This window comes from Helobdella robusta (genome assembly GCF_000326865.2).
Source record: "Helobdella robusta unplaced genomic scaffold HELROscaffold_18, whole genome shotgun sequence".
Lineage (NCBI taxonomy): Eukaryota > Metazoa > Annelida > Clitellata > Rhynchobdellida > Glossiphoniidae > Helobdella > Helobdella robusta.
In genome coordinates this window covers 2,599,383-2,614,830 of record NW_008703981.1, presented here as the reverse complement: position 1 = coordinate 2,614,830, position 15,448 = coordinate 2,599,383, and the positions used below count along the sequence as shown (strand labels likewise).

Here is a 15,448-nt window from a genome sequence, read left to right as displayed (position 1 = left end):
TTAATAGAAAGATATATTACTAATAATAATTCATGATCAATGAAGACGAAGGCTTGTACGTAACATTTGTTTCAATAGAGAAAGAAGTAGAACTGAATGATTTTCATTGAATTTTGAGTCAAACGTAGCAAAATAAAAATGTATTTATAATAAATGTACAGTACAATACGAGTTTACGACAGCGCTGACTTCCTTGAATTGAGGTGCATCTTCCCAGCCTGGGTGTAGAGTCAATGTCGTATTTATTTTCGTTAGTGCTAGTCGCCTGAATTTGAATTGGTATCGTATCATTGATAAACCTGTACAAGTCTTGATACCGTATCAATGATACACATGCACAAGTCTTATGTAAATATCTAAAGGTTTTCGAACTTTAAAATCGATTTCACTATTTTATCGTAATTTTATTAATGTTTTTATTTTAATTGAGAAGAAGACAACAACACAACAAAGGAGGGAGAGGAAGAAATGACGACAATTACAATCATATCTCACGAATTACAAAAAATTATAGCATTCGGATTCACAATTATAAGGCACATAATAAAAATAAATACCATGATCCATAAACGTACATGCGAATACAAAATATATACATATACAACAATACATACAAACATTCATTTACAAACATACCTACATCCGTACGCACACAAATAAATAAATTTAGTGCAGTCATTTTGTTAAATACAAACTTAATAGAACTATTTTCATACAGATATATATACGAATTAAAAAAAAGCAATAGATTGATACAAACGAACAAAACCAAACATTACCAATTGTAATAATTAAAGTGTACAGTAGTAGTAGTAGTATTAACATTAGTAATTTTAATAACAAAAGTAATAACGGTCAGTAACAGTAGTTGGTTAACGATGGCTTAAGAAAATGTAACAAAGAAACGTGCGAATGTCTTTTTGAAGAAAACACGAAACACAACAGGATGAATGCTGTTCATCATCATCATTATCTGTACAATTTATAAACAAAAATGTCATAAAGGTAATGAAACAGAAACAAAACTGAAAAACGCAAACACACACACATACATACGCCAGCATACGCACATACACACACCTGGAAACACATACATACATACATACAAAATATATCAAGAAAATTTAATAGGCATAGCAATTAAATTTTTCTTCTTTACGCTCAACACTACATTAGAATTGTTCCTATTGCTACTACTATTACATTTACTACTACCATTGTTACTGTTGTTAGTAATGGCAGTAATTTTAGTGTAGTCGTCGTCGTTGTTACTGATACTGATGTTGTTGTTGTTAGTGTTATCATCTGTGTTGTTGTTGATGTTGAGACTATTGTTGGCACATTCTAGGACAAGTTGATTTAATTCCAAAGCTGAATAACCAAGCAAGGTCTTGAGATCGCATACGAATTTGTACACAAATCTCTTGCCGTGTACCTGCAAGTTTGTATGTAGGTGTGTTTGTTTGTTTGTTTGTATCTATGTATTCAAGTTATGTATGTATGTATGTATATGTGTATATCTCAGTATAAGTGTGTATAAAGTATTTATGCCAGTACCTTTGTATCTATGCGCATCCATGTATTCAACACACACACACACATATACAATGTCTGATGAATTGTGATTTAGTGGTTAATTGACCAATTGAGTAATTAAAAAATTGATTAATCTAATGATTAACTAGTTAATTGAGTGACTGATTGGGTGAATAAGTGAGTGATTAACCCACTTATAACTATATGACCGCGCCTACCTTTGCTATCATATCTCCGTCGTAATAGTATCTAAGGGCCCTTGATAGTTTCTCGTAATTCATATTTGCCTTGCTCTTTCGCTGTCCCCATAACTGAGCCACGTACTCAGGGTTGATCAGTCTGAATTCACCGTCATCTCCTAAAATATTTAAAGTTTGTCTTACTTTCATTCAAGTTTTTTGAAAACTTTAATTATATTTAATGCATATATATATATAAATATATACTATAAATTACATTTGCTTTCTTCATATTTTAATTGTACTTTTTATTCATAAATTTTATTTTACAATTAAAATTATTATTTTATTTATAATTGTTTATAATTTGTTTAAATATTTCTTTCTCTTACCAGCCCATTGTATAACTTCTCTGTAGCTCTTGTCCGTTAGTAACTCCAACAGAAACTGCCATAACTGGATCTGGCCGTTGTTACCTGATCAATCAATCAATCAATCAATCAATCAATCAATCAATCAATCAATCAATCAATCAATCAATCAATCAATCAATCAATCAATCAATCAACCAATCACACAAACAAATCTACCGAATCTATTCCCAGGTATCTGCTTATCGAGAGGATTAATAGACACCTTGACCTTTGAACTCATTCTATGTTGACCCCTCCCTCTGTGGTTTAATGTGAGATGTTTGGATGCAGAGGAGAGCGAGGAGGAGGAGGAGGATGACGACGTGATGCTGCTGCTGTTGATGTTGCTGTGGTAGTTACTTTCATCATTTGCAGTTGGGCTCTGCATCACAGCTATAATTGTGCGTGCGCGCGTGTGTGTGTGTGTGTGTGCACGCATCGTAGTTTCAATGCTGTTAAATGTAACTTTTATAACATAATATGTGAATGGAATTGTTACATTGCTGTTTATAATTACTTGAAAAGTGTTATTGCACACACACACACACACCCAGACACACACACACACAAACAAAATGAAAAAAAATTTAATGACATTAGCTCACCGACAAATTTGCATCTTCTGAGAAGTTCAAGGTGAGTCCAGAAAACGTCACCCACGTCGTTGGGGAAGATCTTAGTGAAGTCGGAGTGACTCAAATTCACTAACTGGGCCCCGGACATATTCTCGACAATTAGCGTTGCTACACTTTTTAACTTGAATCGTCGTATTGCCCATCGAAGCCAGTGTTTTATATGGGCTGTCGACCATTCTGCTGGGTCTATGATTAGAGTGAATAAAAAGTTAACCAAGCCAGCCAATCAATCAACCAATCAATCAATCAACCAACCAACCAACCCTTTGGAATCTTATGCTTGATCTGTTCGTTACAGAACCACGGATCGACAATCCACTTTGTGACACTGGTCATGTTCTCCATGATGCCAGCCCCAATACCATCATCACAGCCATCATCGTCGACGCTGTTGTTGTTGTTGTCGTCAGATGTCATTAGCGAATATGACGTCATAGAAGCTGCAGATGCACACGTGTTGTTGTTGATGCCGCCGGCGTTATTGTTGTTGTTGTTGTTGTCGTCGTTCGACAGGAACCCATCTTATGAAAAGAGTAAAATTCAATCAGGCGAATTTATTTTAAAATAGCATTATTGCATTCAAAATTATCACAATCAGTGGCAGTAGCAGTTGAAGTACTACAATAAAATAGTAACAGTACTAATCCATGCAAATGGTACTAGTAGTAGAAGCAGTATAAGTGGTATTAAGAGGTAGTAAGAGGAATAGTAGCACTAACTCAAATCAATGGTAGTAATGCCACTACTATCAACACTGCCGCCGTCATTGTCATCTTCCTCGACGTCATCTTCATCGTCATCTTCGACCGGCTTCAAGACGTCTAGGATGTTTATCCTTGGACTGTCATCAACCTGCTAGTGTCATTCAATCAATCAATCAATCAATCAATCAATCAATCAATCAATCAATCAATCAATCAATCAATCAATCAATCAATCAATCAATCAGCCAACCAATCAATCAGCCAACCAATCAATCAATCATGTCAGTCAACGAACTTATCAACTAGCCAACCTTGAATTCCACATTGATCTGAACAGTTCCAGTACCTTCAAGACACTGACTAACTAAGTTCTTGCTCGGGTCCAACTGTTTCAATCATTTTATCAATCATTCAATCACACGCACGCACGCACACACACACACACACACACACACACACACACACACACACACACACACACACACACACACACACACACATATATATATATATATATATATATATATATACACATGTAAATACAAAGCAAGCATACAAACAGACAAACAAATAAACAAAACTTATACAATACAGAAAACAAAACACAAAAAGAAAGATACAAAAACCTGTACTGAATCCTGCAGCCAGAGCTCGTAGGCAGAGTAATCGGCAACAAATCTCTCTTCCAGAAGCCTCCTCAGAGTACTCAGCGGCTCAGTGATGTCCATACACTGGACAATGAGGTGGTCATCGTCGTTGCAGACATCCACGTCGACATCGCTACTGTTTAATGTCAGTGATGAATTGTTAACTATGGCAGCCGTTGATAAGGTCAACGAGGAAGTTGTTGTTGCCGCTGAGGATGCAGCGTTCATGCCGTTGATGTCATCTGACGTCGATCCCTTCACGAAACAACCGTCGTCTGGAAAACCATCAACCATGTCGGGAATCTCCACCTAGAAATTGTTGCAATTGATTCAATCCTCTAATAAACCACATAATGAGCAGTCACCATTAAGCAACAATGACCTTGACCTCTCTACTACCTTGATCTCTCCATTAGTGGAGAACACAACATTGCCAGCTGTCAGGAAGTCTAGAACTTCGTTGTTACTGGCCGACACAAAGTTGGAGAGCAAGGTATTTGCGAGATTTTGTTTCTCATTGAAATCTCCATTCAGATGCACCTAAAAAATGTAATTGAAATACGAAATCAATACCAAACTAATGCCACATCAATACGAGGTCAGTGACTACCAAACACCTTACAGCGACCACAACAATACAAGGTAAATACCCAGCCTAACTCAAATACCCCAACAATATATGATAAAAACCCAACAGTAACCACAACCATAAGCTACCTCTTCATCATGGTAAGCATCATTGTTGCCAGAAAAGCTACCGACACCATCATCACTATTGTTAATGTTGAGGGAACCATCTAGAACCCCATGGTGGTCAGAACTTTTAACTATGATGAATGAGTTATCGATGTTCATGTCATCACTGTCGATCATTTCGACAGTTTCACAGTTCAACTCAACCGCAAGTTCTTCACTCGTGGGGAATGATTTTTTGGCATTAGTGCCGTTGGAAATGGAGTTGATGACGACAGTTACATCTTCGTCACTCTTTGAGGAAGTAAAATCAAATGAATTCACATAACATTCGACAAAATTGTTGAAATGGTTGTCATCAACTACTACTGCTCTGTCCAGGCTGCTTGGGTTGTAGTCAAGCAAGAATGATTATTCAATCTATTTTCAAACTGAATTTTTTTTTAGAATTTTTTTTTAAAACTTTTTAGAATATAAATTTTATAAATAAACAAACAAGTACCAAATCAGAATGGAAAACATTTTTAACTTGTAAACTACCTCCCATTGGTAAGTTTAATTCTCTTGTCACACTGGCTACCAATTGACTCAACACATCTCTTGAGCATCTTACAATGTGCAATACCTTTTTAAATTTTAAAAGTGATTTATAAATAATTAACAATACATAATTTATAATACAAAATTATTTTATTATTTAAAATCTGAATTTAAAAGGTTTTATGTGCTTTTTTGATTTATTTTATTTATAAAGTTTAATTGATAATTATAATTTACAATATTTAATAAACCATTTTAAAAAATAAAACTCAAAACTGCTTTTAATAATCTTATATTTTAATTAACTTGTCTTAAAAATATTTAAAACTGAAACTAAATGCCTCAAATTTCTAAATTGAAAAGTTATTTTTTATATTTAAAACCAAATAAATCTAAGTGTAAATAAAGTTTTATTATAATTTAAAATAGTTAATAATTTAATTGATTAGTTTAGTTTAGTTTAGCCAATCAACTGTGGCACCATTGATTTGGCAGTGGCCATCTTGGATTTTAATTGACTAATCGGTTCCGAGTTTTGTATGTGAAAAGCGGTAAGGTGGAAATTGAGAATTAGAGAAAGAATTTAATTTTTGAAATTAATTTAACGAGATGAGAAGAGACACAGGAAGTTACGATTGTAAACATCCTGTCGAAATTTATTATGAAACATGAAAACGGTGCTCTTCCTGTTGTGTCGCAGCCATAACTTCCGGGATAGTTTAGACGCCGAATTTCGGTTTTAAATTAACAGTTTTCAAGTTTTTAATAAAAAAATTAATTATAAAAATTACCTGCCAGTCAAAAACACAAAATTTCGCCGTTAAATAATTAATACAAAATATCGGAGTAGCTTGATTCACTTTCGACAATAAACAGTAAGTGATGCGGTGCCATTTTAAAAGTTAATTTAAGTTGTGAAACATTTTAATTCATTATTAAAACGTTATTAAAATTTTATTTTGCCTATACAAATGCAAAATTTTTATTTCTAATTTTTTAATAATTTTTTACTTGAAAGAATTTACGTTATAGGTCAATATTTATTAAAATCCTGGAACTATTTTCTCTGTTGAGAGGGTATTTAAATTTTAAATCACCCCGATGGGTTATTTAAATTTTAAAGTTCCGTAACATCTGAACTTCGATGAAATGTTTTAAATTCCAGCCATTTGAACCACAAATTTAGCTGCTTTTTCACAATTTTTCACAAAAAATGCCCAAATAAATGAAACCAAAATGCGAATCTTATGAGAATCTTACCGAGTAACCAATACAAACGTAGTTATTTAGTAAAATATTGACGATAGATGAGAAACTTGTGATTTTTAGATTCACCGATCCCTATTTTTTTGTCAATTTCATTATCTTTATTCATTCATGTACACTATTTAGTTATCAGAACAATGGAAAAGATTGGTGAATGTTTAGAAAAGTTATCTCTAGAAGCCAGAGGTCTTTTTTTTCTACTGATTAAAATTTAAATGAGAATATAACAAGCGCTTCTTACACAAAATGTAATGTTGAAATTACGAACTAAGTAAAATTTACACTAGAAATAATCATGCTTTACAAAATAATTAACTTAATATCTCCTTAAAAGAACTATACCTAGAGTCAAGAGTACGGGAACTAGTGAGACCTCCTTCTCCCCTTGTGTTCCTCAGGGACTATGTCTCGAAAAATGTCCCCGTGGTCATCAGGGGTGGTTGTACCAATTGGGGGGCATGCAAAAAATGGAGCCACACTTATTTGAGGTGTGGGTGCATGTGCTCGTGTTTGTATGCGTGCATTTGTATGTATGTGTTTATAACTAGCGATTATAGGTTGAAAAAGTAAATTTTTGATAAAATTTAGAGAGAAAATTGGTGAAAATTTGGTGACTGTTTCGTGGACGCCGAATGGATTTGCCGATGCCGTCTATGATGGCTGGTTCACATTGCCGGATGAGAAGATTATGAAATTTAAAAAGTTTCTAGACCTCTTGGAAAGTTCCAAGAATGGCGACGATGCAGAAGATTGTGGAGAGGGTGGTGTCGGTGAAGATAATAATGAAGGTGGTGGTGGTGGTGGTGATGTTGATGATGTCCGAGATGACGATGACGCTCATGATATCCGGAATGAAGATGACGATGACGTTCATGATGTTGATGCTGATGAGAATGATGGTGATAAAAGTGCTTGTAATGATGATGATTATTTATTATTATTATTATTTTATTATTCAGTTTCCGGTATGCCGAAGAGCAGAGGATCTCAACTGGAGAGAGGGGTATACTATATTCAGAAACAAAACTCCTGCTTAACGACAGAGTACCGAGACCTACGGGAGGACGTCGACGATTCAATTCTCTGGGCCGAAGAGGCTTTCGGTTATATTTAGCGTCTTTTTTGGGTGGGGATTTATGGTTAATTTGAATAGTAGAACGTACACTCCAACAAATGTACACACCGACATACATTCCAACAAACCAACGCGCACACAGGCTGCAAACCAGACGCCATAAATTTCTGGATGGGTGAGAAGGATGCCGTTACGTCACGTTATTATTATTATTGTTATTATTATTATTGTTATTTTTATTATTATTATTTATAATAGTAATAATTAAAATATTATTATGTTTGTTATTATTGTTGTTTTTGTTGTTCGAAGTTCACAAAGACCATTACGAGAATATATACTGCGTCGTTAATGGCTGGAAAAGTTTCATTCTTTTACCACCCACCGATCAGTCATTCATTCCTTATGGTTAGTTGGTTGGCTGGTTGATTGATTGATAGATTACTTATTATTATTATTTTATTATTATTATTATCATCATTATCATTATTATTATTATCATCAGATGTCTATCCAGTGGCTAGGTTTAAAATGATGAAAAAGAGTAAAAGAGAAGAAACGATCGACGATAATCATAGCAACAAGAATAATAATAAAAATAATAATCATAATAATAGAAATCATCATTATAACAATGGTGATGATACGTATACTTTAGTTGATGAAAATAACACGGTAAATAAAGAAAATATTATCTGGCAGTTTTATTATTTATCATTATTATTATTATTATTATTTATTTAGGTCAAGTGGACCCCAGTCGATCCAATCAATCCTGACCTCGACCGTTATCCAAATTATGCCAGGACGCGACCTCTGGAGGTCAAAGTTCAGAGAGGTGACATGCTATACTTGCCATCACTATGGTTTCACCACGTCAGGCAGAGTCACGGCTGTATAGCTGGTTTGTTGCGGTGATGATGATGATTGTAGATGATGGTGATGATGATGGTGGTGGTGATTATTATTATTATTATTGTCGTTATTGTTATCATAATTATCATCACCAACCAGTGAACTATTGGTACGATATGAGCTATGACATCAAATACAACTACTTCAAACTCGTTGAATCTCTCATCGACCTCGATGGTGCCAAGAAGATGATGAAGCAATGACGATGATGATGCTGTTCTTGATGATGATATTGATAGTGATTAAGATGTTGATGACGCCGACGCTGATGATGACGACGACGACGATGAAGATGATGGTTATGATTATGATGACGATGATTGTAGTTCTACAACAGATACAGATAGTATTTCAATCACCATTTAGTTCAACATAGGTATAAATAAATACTCTCACAATCATTATATTTATCTCTCTCCCTCTCTCTCTCTCTCTCCCTTTTTCTCTCTCTCCCTCTTTCTTTTTCTCTCTCCTCTCTTTTCTCTTTCTTTCTCGGACTCTCTCTCTCTCTCTCTCTCTCTCTCTCTCTCTCTCTCTCTCTCTCTCTCTCTCTCTCTCTCTCTCTCTCTCTCTCTCTCTCTCTCTTTCATGAGTGTGTTTTTATAATTGCAAAATTAAACCTTTTTGTTCATTTTAGCTATTTTTAAATAAAAAAAAACATTAATACGCATACAAACACATAAACAGACAGACACACACACATACACACACACACAGACAGACACATATATATATAAACCTATTTAATTGTATTTTACCTATATATCTTCGAAACGGCAATGAAAAAATATTGACGTAAAATAAAAAAGCACAGCTCGAAAAAAAATGTCGGACGATAAATTTTTAAGAACGAAAACCGGCGGAAGAAGTAAAAATAAGAGATCGGTTTCCCAGTTATTAAATTGATTGAATGAAAAAGAAAATGGCGAATGAGGAAAATGACGTCAAGACGGGAGGAAAAGGCGGGAAAAAGTGTCCGTTGCTTATTAATTTCATGTTTGTTTCGCGTGCCCAGTGACAATTTCTCTAAAATTTTGCTCTGCAAACGAAGTACCAGTCACACACACACGTGCATACACACACACATATGTACATACATACACATATACATACATAAAAACATATATACATACACACACATACATACATGGGTACCAACTGACCAACGAACGGTCATAATTTCTGTAGTCAGTCAATTTGTCGAGGTGTCAATGTTGTTGTTTTTCGTGTTTGAGTGTGTGTTTGTTGGTGTGTGTGTGTGTGTGTGTGTGTGTGTACGTGTTGCTTTGCTTTTGTATGTTTGATTGTGTGTGTTTGGTTGTGTGTGTTTTCGGCACTGTTTATACTAGTTCTTTCATGATATTACTGATTGAAATGATCATCTGAATTAACGACTTGAAATGAAGGATGACTTCAAAAAATTAGCTTTTTTTTGAGGCCGCTGAAGTTTGATGAAAGTTAAATGCACCTTGTTTTTTCATTCATTTTTTCCTGTCTTTTCATTCCTCTCATCTATTTATTTATAGTTCTCTCTTTTTCTCTCTCTTTCTCTTTGGTTAATTCTTTCTTTTTGATTCATTCATTCGTTCTTTTCGTTTTTTAATTTGTCAATTTTTATTTGTTTTTCAATTTTTTTAATTTTAATTTTCCATTATAGTTTTTTCTTTCTCTTTTGTACTGTCTCTTCCTCTCTCTCTCTCTTTCTTTCTCTCTCTCTCTCTCTCTTTCTCTCTTTTTCTCTTTCTTTCTTTCTCTCTCTCTCTCTCTCTCCCGTCTTTTCATGATGCTTTCAAAAGTAGAGTGCATTTTCTGTGAGACTCATGTGTTCTTTGATACGTTTTGTTCGCCTGCATACATACAAACATACATACATACATACATACATACATACATACATACATACGAACGAACGAACAAACGAAATTTTAGATAATATACATACACACACATACACAAATATATACAAACATTCATACATACAAATATACAGACAGACTGACAGATAAATATATATTCGTTCATACATAAATACATATTAATAAAAACGCTCGTGCATCTTTGCATACGTACAAATAAACAAACAAACAAACAAATACGCCAACATACATGGATACAAACATACAAACGCAAACATACAAAAAGTTTAAATTATTGTTTAAAATGTTTAAAAGTAAGCACAGACGGAAAATTCTTGCGTGCCCATCTTGTTTTCTTCTTCACCCATTAACATTAGTTGAAATTAAAAATTAGGTGTATGTAGATAGACATGAAAGTATGTCTGTTTATTTGTTTGTATGTGTGTTCGTTTTTTGTATGTTTAAATGTATGTATGTATGCATGCATGTATGTATGTTTGATTGTTTTTGTATCTGTTAGTGTATATATGTATGTATGCATGTATGTATGTATGTATGTATGTATGTATGTATGTATGTATGTATGTATGTATGTATGTATGTATGTATGTATGTATGTATGTATGTATGTATGTATGTATGTATGTATGTATGTATGTATGTATGTATGTATGTATGTATGTATGTATGTATGTATTTGTATATATATATTTATATATAGAGAGATAGAAATAGAGGGAGAGAAAGAATTTTTGAAATTGAAGATGTTAATTTTTAATGTAAACTCTTAATGCAAGTACATCTCACGGTTGATAATGTTTTTGACTAATATATTTTAATTATTCAATTGATCAATTAATCAATAATTTTAATTGAATAATCAATTAGTTAACTAAATAATTGAATTACTTGATTAATTATCTAACCAACAAGTTCTTCGATGATTCACTGATTGTCTTTTTGATTAGCTAGCTCATCAGATAACATTTCGCAATTCTACATTTGATTCCTTGACAGTAGACATCTAGAGGTTTATTTATTCATTTATTAATTCTTCCATTCTTTCAGTCAATCTTTCGATTATTCATTCGTTTATTCATTCGTTTATTCATTCATTTATTCGTTTATCCGTTCATCCATTCACTTTTAAAACATTTTTTTAGTTTATTAATTCAGTAAACTCCTATTTTGATTCGCAGGATGATTCATAAATTCATTCATCTTTCCGTCATTCGTTCATTCATTTTTTCGTTCATCCATTTGTCGTTCGTTGGTTCGTTCATTCATTTATTTATTCATTCATTCATTCAAAAACAAGTACCGATAATAAAATTTTAAAAAAATGTAGAGAAGTTCGATGAACGAAATTTTAAAAAATTACTAATATTATTTTCACTACTACTGTTACTACTACTACAACTACTACTACTACTACTGCTGCTGCTGCTACTACTACTATTACTACTGCTGCTACTACTGCTACTACTACTGCTACTACTACTACTACTGCTGCTACTACTATTATTACTACTTCTGCTACTACTATTACTACTGTTACTGTTATTGCTATTAGTGCTGGCGTATATTTTCAATCCACTGCCTAACTGCCTAATAAATTTCGCCATAACTTTTGATTCGCCGTTTCATGATGACGACCAATAACGAACGACGATGACGTCATGGTGACGTCATCGTTCTAATAATCATGATGATAGAGAAGAAGATGATGAAGAAAAAGATGATGGTGATGATGTTAGTGGTGATGATAACTATTATTTTTTTCCGCATTAACATCTTCATTGTGATGATCATTGTAATCGTCCTCATCATCATCATCTTCATCATCACACTCGTAAAGATCATCATAGTCGTCGTCATCACCACTGTCATCGTCATAACCTTTGGAAAGATGGTGGCGGGTCGCCTTTATCTTTCTTGCCTACAGATTGCTCATTAGCGCCACGTGACATTTGATGACGAAAATTCTTCCGTTTCCGGTTTTTTTACTCATGCGTGTTTGTTTGTTTATTCGTTTGTTGTTTTTTGTGAGTATATATATATATATATATATATATATATATATATATATATATATATATATATATATACGTTTATAATGTTCGTTTGCTTTTGTTGTTTGAATGTATGCATCTAAGTAGGAATGAAAATTTTGAATATATGTGTGTTTATCTGTGCAATTGTGTGTGTGTGTGTGTATGTGTGTTTGTTTGTGTGTGTGGGTGTGTGTGTGGTTTTATACCGATGACAAATTATTACAATAATATGGAGGAGTGTTTTAGCAATGTCATCTTGTAGGAATGAATTAATTATTTCATTCAATTTTGAACAAATCTCGTGTTCCCCCCCCTATCGATATTTTATAGTTCATTTCCGAGCCGTCTCTTTTGTATGAATACATCCGAAAGAAACACAAACATACATAGAAACAAACAAACAAATAAACCTGTATATAAAAACAAACAAACATACAAAACATCAAAACGAACATGTTAAACAACAAAAACTAAAAAATTATCTGAAGGTAACAGCAATTGAAATAATGAAGAGGCATATTTTGGTATCAAATTTTATCTGTTCAATAAAGTAATAAAAGCATAGAGAGAGAGAGAGAGAGAGAGATAAAAGAGAGTGAAACAGAGAAAAAACAGATTGAAGAAGAGAGAGAGAGAAAGAGAGAGAGAGAGAGAGAGGGAATAAATGATCGGTTAGATTTCTCAGTAGGACGATTGAACTGCTGTTCCACTGCCCACCTCAATTAAAAAAACATTTTAAAGCGAGCAACATTGTATGTTAGTATGTGTGCATGTATGTTTGTTTGTCTGTATGTATGTATGTTTGTTTGTTTGTATGTATTTATGAATGTATATATGTATGAATGTATGTGTTTATCTGTATGTATGTGCTGGCACGGACGCATGTATACATATTACATACAAACATACAAACACAAAATATACAAAGTAGTATACACACAAACATACAAACACAAACTATACATACAAACTAGAGGTGAGGATGGAAACGGAAATCGCGGAAATCCCAGGGTTCAAATGGGATTTTTCTTTTAAATTCCATTTATTCACAAAAATTAAAGTGAAAGTCAGCCTAGCAAGATTTTTATGAAAATTGGTGAAACCTTATTTTCTGAAATGGAAATTTTAGGAAATCGATGGAGATGGTAGGAAATGGGATGGACAAAGCCGGAATGAGTTAAAAAATAGGGAAGGGGAATTTTCGGGAACGTTGTCATAAATGTGAATTCGGAATGAATCTGGAATGAGAAAAAAAATATTAAGGAATTGGGAACCAATTTCAATTTTCGCTCATCTCTAATACATACATATATCATACATACATAGAGAAGCGAAATATACAAGAAGGTACATACAAACAAATTTCAAAGCGAACCAAACAAAACTCTCCTGAGGGACATGTCAATTGTTTACATTAGCACATCGTTAAGTACCAATAAGGCCGATATCATGATGCTCACACACACACAAACATACAAGCATACACATACACGTACATACAAACATACACACACACATACATGCAAACATACACACACAAACATACAAACGTACATACATACAAACATTCCCATCCCATGCATACATCCATATGTTGTTCTGCAATTCTGTGCTTTACATTCATACAAACACACATACATACACGCACACACCTATACACATATACATAAACACATACATACTAACTCACACATACATACAGATTCATACATACAGACTCATACAAACATATCCCAATATGAACTTAAAGTACAATGCTAATAGAATTTCCTTGTCACAATGCATCTCGAAAAATTTACACACCTAGTAAAAATCATCATCATCGTCACCGTCGTCGTCGTCATCATCATCATCACCGTCATCATCATCGTCGTCGTCGTCATCATCATCACATCTTTAAGAACATCATCATCAGAAATGTAATGAGACTAACAACAATAACAACAACAATAACAATTATAATAATAATAATATCTATGATAATAAATATAATAATAATAACCATGATAATAATAATTATAAATATAATAATAATAATAATAATAATAATAATAATAATAATAATAATAATAATAATAGTCATCGACATCTGTTTTTGAGCGTTCCATGAATGAACGATCGTTGGAGTGTGAAGACGTGAATGAATAAAAACGAACCAAAAATACGCATACATACAAAAATACCAAAATATACAATACAAAACCAACACATACAACAACATATACAATATACACACCGACCGAGATAAAATAAACATGTATGGGTGTATTTTTGTATCTTGTATACAATGTATGTAGTATAATGGGAGAAAAACTGTAGGTATGTATGTTTGTTTGTTTGTATGTGTGTTTGTATGTGAGTATGTATGTTTGTTTGTTTGTATGTGTGTTTGTATGTGAGTATGTATGTTTTAATGTGTGTATGTGCGTCTATGTTTTTTTTACCAATACAATAGGTGTATTGAAAATTTTGAAATTTATTTTGCGAGTTCGGATGATGCTTGTTCATTCATTCGTTCGTTTGTTCTTTCAATCATTTATTTGTTCGTTCGTTCGTTTGTCTGTTCTTTCTTTTCTTCGTCTGTTCGTTCATTCATTCGTTTGTTCTTTCCTTCTTTCGTTTGTTAAATTTTTTCATTCATTCATCCATTCATTCATTCATTCATTCATTCATTCATTCATTCATTCATTCATTCATTCATTCATTCATTCATTCATTCATTCATTCATTCATTCATTCATATTTAATTCATTCATATCTTGTTTAATAGTTAGTTCTGTTCATTCATCCATTCGTTCATTTATCCGTCTATCAATTCGTCATTCCATTCACTCATTCATTTAACAATATAATTATTCATTCATTTACACACTCACTCATTCATTCATTCATTCAATGACAGTTTTCAACGAGAGAATTATTAAATCACCAGACA

At 33.1% G+C, this 15,448-nt stretch overlaps 2 protein-coding genes across 2 annotated transcripts; one reads left to right on the top strand and one right to left on the bottom strand.

Moving 5' to 3' along the window:
• Positions 1–453: 453 nt before the first annotated feature.
• On the bottom strand, positions 454–5,033 carry HELRODRAFT_110801 (hypothetical protein). The gene is made up of 11 exons (XM_009016468.1): positions 4,832–5,033; positions 4,514–4,654; positions 4,094–4,423; positions 3,771–3,853; positions 3,517–3,604; positions 3,027–3,102; positions 2,734–2,949; positions 2,489–2,593; positions 2,108–2,191; positions 1,755–1,894; positions 454–1,435 (listed from the first exon to the last, which is right to left on the bottom strand). Exons 1-11 carry the CDS (start codon positions 4,985–4,987, stop codon positions 1,115–1,117), a joined length of 1,740 nt encoding a protein of 579 aa, XP_009014716.1. The 5' UTR covers positions 4,988–5,033; the 3' UTR covers positions 454–1,114.
• Positions 5,034–6,750: 1,717 nt separating this feature from the next.
• HELRODRAFT_170668 (hypothetical protein) lies at positions 6,751–8,806 on the top strand (the record flags this gene model as incomplete). Its single annotated transcript, XM_009016467.1, has 8 exons — positions 6,751–6,799; positions 6,948–7,101; positions 7,202–7,401; positions 7,573–7,716; positions 7,831–7,887; positions 8,194–8,363; positions 8,433–8,592; positions 8,703–8,806. The coding sequence occupies 8 exons, from the start codon at positions 6,751–6,753 to the stop codon at positions 8,804–8,806; spliced, it is 1,038 nt and encodes a 345-aa protein (XP_009014715.1).
• Positions 8,807–15,448: the final 6,642 nt, after the last annotated feature.

Bases quoted from the DNA above. Each gene is read 5' to 3' on its own strand.
- HELRODRAFT_110801 (XM_009016468.1), bottom strand. From the start codon at position 4,987: ATGATCGACAGTGATGACATGAACATCGATAACTCATTCATCATAGTT. The intron at 4,655-4,831 runs GTAGCTTATGGT...TACATTTTTTAG, and splicing joins ATGCTTACCATGATGAAGAG to GTGCATCTGAATGGAGATTT. The intron at 4,424-4,513 runs GTAGTAGAGAGG...AACAATTTCTAG, and splicing joins CCACTAATGGAGAGATCAAG to GTGGAGATTCCCGACATGGT.